The sequence below is a fragment of the Trichoderma asperellum genome, chromosome 2 (assembly GCF_020647865.1).
Source record: "Trichoderma asperellum chromosome 2, complete sequence".
Taxonomy (NCBI): Eukaryota; Fungi; Ascomycota; class Sordariomycetes; order Hypocreales; family Hypocreaceae; genus Trichoderma; species Trichoderma asperellum.
In genome coordinates this window covers 1,118,688-1,128,957 of record NC_089416.1, presented here as the reverse complement: position 1 = coordinate 1,128,957, position 10,270 = coordinate 1,118,688, and the positions used below count along the sequence as shown (strand labels likewise).

At 50.6% G+C, this 10,270-nt stretch overlaps 4 protein-coding genes across 4 annotated transcripts; 1 reads left to right on the top strand and 3 right to left on the bottom strand.

Moving 5' to 3' along the window:
- Positions 1-361: 361 nt before the first annotated feature.
- Positions 362-1,909, top strand: TrAFT101_002682 (uncharacterized protein). The gene is made up of 3 exons (XM_024902337.2): positions 362-629; positions 705-1,516; positions 1,597-1,909. The coding sequence occupies exons 1-3, from the start codon at positions 587-589 to the stop codon at positions 1,732-1,734; spliced, it is 993 nt and encodes a 330-aa protein (XP_024763805.1). The 5' UTR covers positions 362-586; the 3' UTR covers positions 1,735-1,909.
- TrAFT101_002681 (uncharacterized protein) lies at positions 1,824-4,272 on the bottom strand. Its single transcript, XM_066126669.1, has 3 exons — positions 4,104-4,272; positions 2,808-4,026; positions 1,824-2,722 (listed from the first exon to the last, which is right to left on the bottom strand). The coding sequence occupies exons 2-3, from the start codon at positions 3,905-3,907 to the stop codon at positions 1,966-1,968; spliced, it is 1,857 nt and encodes a 618-aa protein (XP_065982773.1). The 5' UTR covers positions 3,908-4,026; positions 4,104-4,272; the 3' UTR covers positions 1,824-1,965.
- Positions 4,273-4,936: 664 nt separating this feature from the next.
- On the bottom strand, positions 4,937-9,645 carry TrAFT101_002680 (uncharacterized protein; the record flags this gene model as incomplete). Its single annotated transcript, XM_024910912.2, has 2 exons — positions 4,937-9,544; positions 9,607-9,645. The coding sequence occupies 2 exons, from the start codon at positions 9,643-9,645 to the stop codon at positions 4,937-4,939; spliced, it is 4,647 nt and encodes a 1,548-aa protein (XP_024763802.2).
- Positions 9,646-9,886: 241 nt separating this feature from the next.
- On the bottom strand, positions 9,887-10,222 carry TrAFT101_002679 (uncharacterized protein; the record flags this gene model as incomplete). The annotated part of the gene is made up of 1 exon (XM_066126668.1): positions 9,887-10,222. The coding sequence occupies one exon, from the start codon at positions 10,220-10,222 to the stop codon at positions 9,887-9,889; it is 336 nt and encodes a 111-aa protein (XP_065982772.1).
- Between the last annotated feature and the right edge of the window lie 48 nt (positions 10,223-10,270).

The window sequence follows — 10,270 nt, the reverse complement described above, 5'->3', positions numbered from 1 at the left end:
CATGGGGAATCGAGAAACTCCTTGCATGAAGGCCCTTGAATGGCAAAATACGCAGATCAGAAATATCACATAATACTAGACGTGCTTTTGTAGCAAGTCCTAGAGTATGCTTGATAATCCCAATACACGATAATACCTATTAAGCCTTCAGCAGCAGGTATTTCATATTACTGTACTTGTACGTGCACTTCGTATATGCTTCAATATCATGTGAAGAAAAAGGGCGACTGCGGGGCCGAGCCAACGCAAGGGAGGCCCGATTTTTTTATGGGGAACTTGGGGAAACAAAAGTTGCCTCGGCACAAGCTTATTTGGTTTCGGGAGACGGCAACGTTCTCTGAATGCGTTCCAGGGCTTATTGTGAGCTGAGCTGAGCTGACCTTTAACAGTCTTTTGATTCCCCGGATTTTTCGTCTTTCTCTTCTTTCTTTTTTTCTGATTTATACCACATATACTATACATTTACATTTTTTTTTTTTTTTTTTGCCAGTGATAGACGATAAAGCGCGGTCGTTATAGACAAAGGTTGCGCCATAGAATACCTACCTACAAGCAAACACCATCACAGCCCATCGTCACTCCCGCCATGCCTTTCAACACTGAGCTCACGCGCCGTCTGGGCATTCGCGGTATGCTCTTCTCTGTCATGCTAACGTTGATCCGAAATCTATCATCAACCAGCTAACCAATACATCTACCCGCAGTCCCCGTCGTCCAGGGCGGCATGATGCACATCGGCACCGCCGACCTCGCCGCGGCCGTGTCCAACGCCGGCGGCCTGGGCATCATCACGGCCCTCATCTTCACCACGCCCGAGGCCCTGCGCGCCGAGATCCAGCGCTGCCGCACGCTGACCAAGAACCCGTTCGCCGTCAACCTGACGCTGCTGCCGTCGATGCTGCCGCCCGACTACCCGGCGTACGCGCAGGCCATCATCGACGAGGGCGTGCGCATCGTCGAGACGGCGGGCAACTCGCCCGGCCCCGTCATCCGCCAGCTCAAGGCCGCCGGCGTCACCATCCTGCACAAGTGCACCACGATCCGCCACGCCCAGAGCGCCGTCAAGCTGGGCGTCGACTTCCTCAGCATCGACGGCTTCGAGTGCGCGGGCCACGTCGGCGAGAGCGACATCACAAACTTCATCCTGCTGAGCCGCGCGCGGCAGACGCTCAAGACGCCCTTCATCGCGTCGGGCGGCTTCGCCGACGGCCAGGGCCTCGCCGCGGCGCTGGTGCTGGGCGCGTGCGGCGTCAACATGGGCACGCGCTTCATGTGCACCGTCGAGGCGCCCATCCATAACAACATCAAGGAGGCCATTGTCAAGGCGCAGGAGACGGACACGACGCTGCTGCTGAGGCGGTGGACCAACACCACCAGGCTGTTCAAGAACCAGGTTGCGCTGGATGCCCTCAAGATTGAGAAGGAGAGCAAGACGGGCGAGTTTGCAGAGGTGGCGCCGTATGTGAGCGGCAAGAGGGGCAAGGAGGTGTTTGTCAATGGAGATCCCGAATTTGGCGTGAGTTTTCTTCTTTGTTCCAGCAAGTATTTTTTTATTTTATTTTCTTCTTTTGCTAACTGAAGGCGTTATATAAATAGGTCTGGACGACGGGTCAGGTCATTGGTCTGATCCACGATATTCCCACGTGCGGTGCGTTGGTGGCTCGCATCGAGAAGGAGGCCGAGAGCTCTCTGCGGGAGAAGCTGTCCTTGATTGTGCCTGACACGAAGCTATAAGAAAAAAGAGAGAGAAAAAACAAATTGATCTGTGGATGATAGAATATGTTTCTTTTTTTTTTTTTTTACTTTGCGGAATGAAACGGTACCCAAATTAACTTTTTTGTATTATAAAGTCATGTCTATACATCTCTGTATGGTCTTAATGCGATTCAATCATGAAACGTTGAAGATGAAAAATAAAAAAAAAAAAGGAACCTGTGTCGTAAAATCGTGAGAAAACGTTCCCCATCAACTTCTACCCCTTCTGCTAGCCACCAACGCCGGGTCCAGTCGCCGTCCTTCCTCTCTCTTCAACGGCTCTGCTTCTTCAGATCCCGCCTCTGGAATTCTCCATCGTTCGTAGTAATACAGCTCTGGCATCCTCGTCTGTGTTTGTTCCTCCAGCTGCGACTCTCCGTCGCGGAGCCCGACTCCCGTCTCCATGAGCGAAACTCTTCCCTCGGGGTCGCTGGCCTGCCATCCGTCTGGAGCTGATCTGCGGGAGACTGCGGCTCCAGAGTAGACGTCTTCGCCAAGAGCATATGTCGCCTCTACGAGAGCCCCTCTGACACCGCAGTAGAAGGACGTTGACAAGTCAGATGCCTTGGCGAGACAATGGACTCGGTCCATGGAAGCGCTGTAGATGTGAATGACTGCATCTGGCCGCCAGCTGTCCTGCTTTGATAGATGATGCCATGTACATGTTTGACCACACGAGGGGTTGCATGTATCAGTCGACTGGATCTGCAGACCATTGGTTTCGATAATATCACCGAACTGATAAGGTCGTCCAGGAGTAGGAACATCCACAGAACAAGGCATGGCATTGGTATGATAGTACGACTTTGGAAATCGAAAGTCGAAGAATCGAATGTCGGGACTGCAGTTGTTGCCTGCCACAAATCGTTCGGATCCATATACCAGCATTGAGCTACTGGCCTGATAAGGCTGGAAGCCATCACGATACAGGACGTCGTGACCCAATGGAGATCGCAAATCAGACAGCCTGCCATCGATATTAGCAAAAATTATCCGCCTGAATTTGGACAGCGGATTTCAGTCTCTAGCATAAATTCGTTTTTCCATCTTACCTGTGGCTTCCGTCGTCCCAAGCGCTGAGCAGCAGATTCTCATTCATCTTAGGAACCGGCTGCATAGAGCGCACCGTCGTCTTCTCAGCTAGTCTCTCCGTAGAGTCACCTACAGCACCCTCCTTTGCCACATTGAGCATTTCGATTCCTGTAGGTCGAATCTTGGCCCATCTCAAGGGGTCGCTGCAGCCACCAAGTCCACAGGCTACCACATCCTGGCTCATGAACTTGACGCTACGCAAGAGCGATATCTCATCTGCAGCGCTATCTTTGGACACGTCATAGAATAACACAGGTTTGAGTGTTGCCTCTTCTGTGTCGGAAAGATTGTATAGCGTCAAGACTGAGCTTCTGCAGCTTGCCAGAAGCTGACTGTCGGGTTGCCATTCAGTCCACGAAACCGCTCTCTGGCCAGGAGACCTTCGTGTCAGTGGTGCTTTGGACTCATTGTTTGTGTCGTGCGTAGGCGGGAATGTTTGAGATGCATCCGTTAAGATCTCATCTCTAGCAGACAACAGTTGAAGGTCCCCGGTAGCTCTTCCAACAACCACCTCGGGGAATTGTTGGCGCTGAATGATGCTTATCGCCGTCACATCGCCGGTTCCAGCCGCATAACCTGTTTCCCGGCCAGCCAGCTTGCTCCAGCTGTCTTGGCCCCTCCCACTCGTGTCCTTTCGTCTGAGCACCAAGTTCTCTCCCGCACCGTATACCAGCATTTCCTCCTGCGTTGATAAGATTGTCGTAGCATCCATGACTGAGTGAAAGTTCACCGACTGTCTGCTCCTCGCAAACTCCCTCCTCTTAGGCCGCGCCGGTGATTTTTCTCCGTAAACCGTGAAAGTGATACCACGGCTGTCCCAGCACCGGTCTAGATACGTCAAGCGGTCTGCCACGGCATTCCACCCCATCAAGGCTCCTGGCGCAACGTCGATAGATGGGAATTTGGATCTCACGAAGCTGCGCCATCCGCTTTGGTTGATGACGGTATGAGCGTGCTTCGACACGGCCCCCAGATGGGCCACATCTCGAGCCGCATCAAGATGCTGGGCGATGTCGAGAATGAGATCGCCGGGAAGGCTTCCCAGCGATGCCATATTCATTATTATTACTATTCAAATCGAATTCATAGAGTTGTATGCGTCTTTGTAAATGCAAAAAGCAAGAAGAAGAAGAAGAAGAAGAAGAAGGAAAAAGTAACGATGTCTTCAGCCCGTTTTATCTATTCATCTTTGAAAAAGATCCTGTCTCATCAGCATCAAGTCCTATTATTGTCTCCATACGTGCAGAAGCACGTACATGCTTGACAGAGCCTGCACGCGATGGATGATTCATCCGCTAAAACTTACTAAACTTGATACAGTGGCGCAGGCAGAATATATTGCAAGCAGAATGACTCACACTCAGACTCAAGTCTCTCTATCCAATCCAGAAACAGATGAAAAAAAAAAAGGAAAAAAAAAAAAAGCCTAACCAAAACTTCTACTGGGATTGGTTTTGTAAGGAGAAAGGAAGAACAAAGAGACCTGCGACAAGATGGATGACATTCTCGATAGCGTGACAGGGTTGGAGAATTGATGCTTGTATGCGTCATTGGCGTCCTTAGCGGGGCAATTCGGTAGATGCACTACACCGCCTAAAAAAATCTTCTAGAACTTACAGATGGATTCTCATAACAAGCCCCATAACATATTGGACCAAGTCTCTTCCGACTGGGAATATCGGAAATCAATGCAATTTATTGCTCCATAGAGGTAGGTATACTGTATCCCTCATTTAAAACAAAATATATATGTATACATATACTCCGAATATCACGCCGCTCCCCTCACCCAACATCAAAATCTATCTATAAAGCCGCAAATGTCATCGCCAGCCTTATGCATAGATATGCTAGAACGAGACAAAACACCTCCTGTGTAATAGGATGGTCTGCTTCCAACCTCCCACCCTTTCTATCACTCCCTTAATCAGAAAATGAAGACCACCTCTGCCTATACCATACCCAACGCCAATGAAAAGGGAAAAAAGGTTAACGCCAAAGAACAAATGACATGTTTCCAACGTTTGTCGTCGTATAGAGGTAATAACAAACAGGGGAACTTCTCCCCTGCCTAATCATGAAAATGACCTCACATTAACAGATACAGCGCACGCACAGCTTTTTCAGCCGCTGCAACGTGCCAGGGTCGAACATCCCCTTCCTTATCCACCACTCCACGCGCCCTCGCCAGCGTGCCTAGTCCCCTAAAGTATCCCAACATCTCTCTTAAAAGAGGTTCATGCACTCGTGGAGTTGCCTCTGTGTATATTAGATTGACCTCCATAACGATGGGGGGATCTTCCAACCTAAGTCCTGTCCTCTTGATCAAATACCCACTCATTAAAGAGAGCTGTACCTCTAAAATACTGGTGGAGTTGCTTAGTCGGTGGCTGGCTATAGCTCCCCAAGTTTGGTCGGTAGCGTCAACCAAAATATCATCCGAGTCGGCATCGCCAGCGCCAGCCGCGGCACCATCGTTAGAAGGAGTAGCGGCCGTCGCATTAGCTGCAGGCGTTGCAGGAGTAGCAACAGGCTCCGGAGACTGCATAGAGGGCTGCGGAGTAGAAACTGGAGTATGGAGAGCAGCTGTGGGCGCTGGAAGCTTGATTGCCGGTGGTAAAAGTTGAAGCGATGGACTCGAGTCAACTGTGAGCAAGACCAGTGTGACCTTGGCATGGATCTCGGTGCGAGCCAGGTCAACCCAAAAATCCACCTCGTGCTGCGGCATCGGCCCGCATTTAGTGATAATGACCCTCCAAAGAACATTCCAGGAGGAAATTAGTTCCAGCGTTGTCTCCCATATTTCATTGGCGATCTCGGTCATGTTTCGAGACGGTGGCTTTCCTTTTCTTCCCATGCAGTAGGCAGCCGTCGCTTGCTGGTTACCCCTGTCGTCTGTCCACGCCGCAGTAACCCATCGCTCATCAACGCTCTGGGAGTATGCCACGTGAATGCATGAATTTTCACGGATCAGGGAAGCTGAGGGATTCGTGGTCAGCTTGAAATCAATGATACGCGGCAACAATTGTTCAAGTCTGATTGCTGGGGCTGGCATTGGTCCCCCAAATAAGGTGCAGCGATCATACGTCTCGATACAGAGTCTGACAAGATCTGAAGTCTGAGTAATGACCAAGGCTGATGGGGAGGAGAGTAGATCTGTGGATACCAGCTGCAAAACCAGCTCGTTCTGGGGCGGTTCTTTTCGGCTTGCTAGAATCTTTTGGTAAGATTCGTAAAATCGCTGAAATGCTGTGCATGATTCGATAATGGTCCCAGGATTCTCGGGGGAATAAACAAAATAAATAACAAAATTCGTCTCGGTAATTGTGAGGCTGTTGAATACTCCACGCAGTGCTTCCATGCATTCAACCATGGCTGAGCCGTGCCTGGTCACGGTGGCATCTGGTGAAGTGGTTATTCTATCAACCTCATATGGCAACAGGCCTGCTTCCACATCTTCACCAAGAGGCATGACTTCAAATGTGCCCAACTTCAGCAGTTCATAGACACTTTTAACGCGATCCAAAAAGGCTTTAACATTATCTCCCATTCCAGACCACCCAGGAAAGACACAGATCGCGTTAATGTTCTTGCTGCCAGAAGAAGGTGAGAGACCCAAACTCTCCCAAAATGGTACAGCTGAAGGCAGAACAGAGAGTTTTGTGTCTGCTCTTTGTACTTCTAAATGAGGGCTTGGGATTTGGTATAGATTGCTTGGGCGCATCGCCTCAGAATTTCCTTCTCTACCAGTTATATGTCGTGGTATAAACTGACTTAAGATCGGCAAGTCTTGTATATCCAGTAGACCCTTGAGACGCACCGGCATTGCATCTTCGAAAAAGTGCATAATAATCCCTTCAAGAGTATAAAACGCGTCTCGAGCATGTATAGATAAATCTGAGCGCTTTTCGCTCGCTGATAGAGTTGCAGGCTCGAAATCCGACGCATTGAAGATGTCTAGCGACCCAGTTGCGGCTTGCTCAGTCACAATTTGGGCAATTTGGATTACATCTTCGTCGGTCAAGCCCATATCTAACAATAACGGTTCTGGATCCAGAAAAAGTTGAGAGAGTGGCACTCCTGATATATCTGATTTCGATAACCGCGGTAATTCCATTGCCAGCTGATGATCGGGCTCCTCAATATCACAATCTCTCAAGGAGGTAATCTGAGACAGGATATCGTCATCTCCATGAATTAACCTGATGCTGGCTTTGTGCGGAGATCCAGGTTCGTCAGACGTGTAGCTAGAGTCATCTTGATCTGATTCTATGTTACCATCTTCTCTGTCTGATATTGACCCATCCAATTTCATGGGGCTGGTTGTCAGTATTTGCGGTTCCAACGCAAAATATTGCTTGCCTCCAGCATGGCGAGCAGTCGAACGATCCCTTGGTTTCCTGTTAAGTTTACCATGACGTTTCAGATAATCAGTCTCTGGTACAGCTCGAACATCACCATTTGCCTTTTCCATCCTCTCGACCTTTGAAAGACCGCTCAAGTCGAAAAAACCTCCTTGTTCGTATTTTTTGCTAATCATTGGTATTGCTGGATCGAAATCAAGGCTCTCAAATACTTTTGCTTTCCTCCAGGGATGTTGAGATGAAATGGAGGAGTCATATTTAGGTATTTTCAAGGACGCCTTTACCCGCTTAAAAACAGCATGAGGGTCAAATGGGCTGGACTCGCGCTTTGCGGGTGTAACTCGTATGTCTCGGTTTCGACGGGCCGCATCTTCATTCTGGCTTCTGGCATGCTTTAATTCGGGCTTCGCAAATACTACCGTTTCTTTCTGCGGAGGAGGCGGCTGTGGAGGAGGCGGCAGTGAGGTCGCTGCTGGTAGAGCAGGAGCAGGCGCAGAAGTTGGACTCACGGCGGGAACTGGAGTTGGCGCTGAAGGAGGGAGAGAAGGGGCAGGTGGTAGGGACATAGGCGTCGGTGCCAGAGGCTGTTGCATGGTTTCGACAGGCCGTACGGGTTCTTCAGCAGCTTGGGACGGCGCCATTTCTGAGCTAGGCAGATCGCTCATCGCCATATCAACATCAAGGTCGCCAGGCTTCTCATCAAAGAAGTTGAAGTCCGCCTCAGTTATATCGTTGTCGTCAAACATGTCCCCCCCTACATCTCCTCCTAGCATGTTGTCGGTATCGCCGAGAAGATTGTTATCACTCCGCCGTCTCTTGGGTTCAGCAACATTAGGAGACTGGTCGAGGCCATCCCCTCCTGCCGGCTCATTCTGTATTGTCACATCTGCTTCTGGCATGATTTGTGCTGACAAGGGATTGCCTGGGCTGGAAAAAGTACCATCCATTGATGGAGTGACGCCGTTGGGTTGCTGGATCCCATCTGGTGGTGTCGGGTACATGATACCAGCTGTTGCCGTGTTAGGGCGTTGCAAAGCCACAGGAGATAGGCCGCTCAGCTTAGGTGTCTTCGAATCTGCAGGTTGCGGGTGCGAGTCTTTGGGCATAGTCGCCGTGCGCTCCATTACTCGTTTGATCCTCTCTTCTCTTTCAGTAATAGAGCTGTGCCAGCCTTTCGCGTTGCCAAGAGGATCGTGGCTTTCTTCATGGCCACTCAGCACAGTATCTACGACGCGACTAGTAGAGGATGCGTCGACATTCTTCTTGCGGAAACACAGACGCCTTGGCCATGGTAGGGTAAATGAGGAATGTGCGCCAGAGGATCGGTGGTCGCCCTTGGAATCTACACTTTTGGACTTGGGTACTAAGAGGTTTACCCAAAGACATCCCCCCAGTGTCGAGGCAGCTATTCCCCTGAAATCTAAGAATCGTTGGCAAGCTTGTTTCCACAAAGACTCCTGGCCGTCCAGTCCGTTACGGAAGCTAAAAAAATGGGTCATCGGTGTCTGAGCAAGGCTTGACATGCCACCGTCTCCAGGAACAAAATTCTGGGTAGCAGTCATGATGCCAAAAGGAGCTGCGAGGACGGAGTAGCCAGAAGGGGCCAGACTAGAGGCGGCGGTATCGTCTAGTGACAGAATCCCTTTGCATTTTGTTAGAGAAATACCGACCACCAGTGCCCCAGTAGTCGTCAAGTAAACTCTGAATGTGCCCAATATCTGTGGTCTGCCGATAGCAATTCCGTGCGGCTGTGCGCTATACGCAGTTGGAGACATCAAAATCGTCCTGTAGTTGAGAGGAATGGCCCCAGTTCGACGACAAAAAGCAGTCGATATCGTTAGCGAGACGGCCGTGATAAGTTTTTCATATAGCAAACTTTGCGCTGTTGTCTTGGTCCTGGATTCGGCTTTCAATTCGTGATCTTGCGAGGATGGTGTAGTGGTTTGCAGAGGTGAGGAGAGAGCTGGACGGTGGGCTTGTTCCAAGGTAGAATTAGTTGACAAGAGGCTCGTAGGCGTGTTGCCGGATTGAAGAGCCTGAGAACGAGGCTTTGGCATTATCGGAGGCTCTATGATGCCCTCTTCTTTTACAACGAGGCCCTGCTCGAGCACATCGAACGGCAGTCTAAGGCTGTCGCCCACCTTGTCCAAGTTCTCCTCCTCATCCTTTGTAAGAAATAGGAAGTGCCATAGCCCTCTCCTAGCTGCATCGTATAAAACAATGTACCCTCTATCCCTCAGCGAGTTCTCAATCTCCAGGGCAACCGAAGCGAAGTTTTGCGACAAGTTGGGTGACGGTTCGTATAGACGATAAGTGATGGACGAGACACTATTCTAAAACTCGACGTTAGCTAAAGATGAGGGGCAATGGCGATCAAGCAAGGCGTCAAGCTCACTATCGACAGTGTATTAGTTTCATATTCTCCAGTCTCCATGTCGGCTGCTTATAGAATAATCGGGCTCGCGGCAGCCGGTGACAGCGTAGTCCGCCGTCGTCGGCACCGAGCCACGGCTTTCCAGACTCTATCGCGCAAACGACGGGACAGAGGCCCGCGAAGGAAAAATGTATGGCAGACGAGATCAAGAAGTCCCGATGAGGATAAGCGATTCTGATGCTCTTAGTTGTCCGAGCTCCATCTCAACTGGAGTCTCTTCGGTCGATGGGGTCCAAGAGCGTCACCCAGATGGCGCGCCGAGCTCGAGGAACAGATTGATGTTAGTCACGAGGCGTCCAAGGGTCGAGGGTCGAGTAAAGGGGAAGGCAAGAGTTTTCAGGAGAACAACAGCCGCCCTATCGTTGCCACCAGGTGCAGCCGCAGGCCATAGACCACGCGAGCGGCAGAGGAAATCTCGGATTAGCAAGCAACTTCGAAAATGCACCGCATCGCGGATCAGAGAGCGGAATTGACAGCGCCGGGCCAGTGGGCTGGGAGTCCAGGGAGTCCGGAGCGTGCTGGATCCAGCGCGTTGCTGGTTATTGGCTGGCGAGTCTTCGGTCAGGCCAGTCCGCATTGCTTGTGTGGGGGCGTCAGACCGCTCACCGAAGCGGGGCCGGATTTT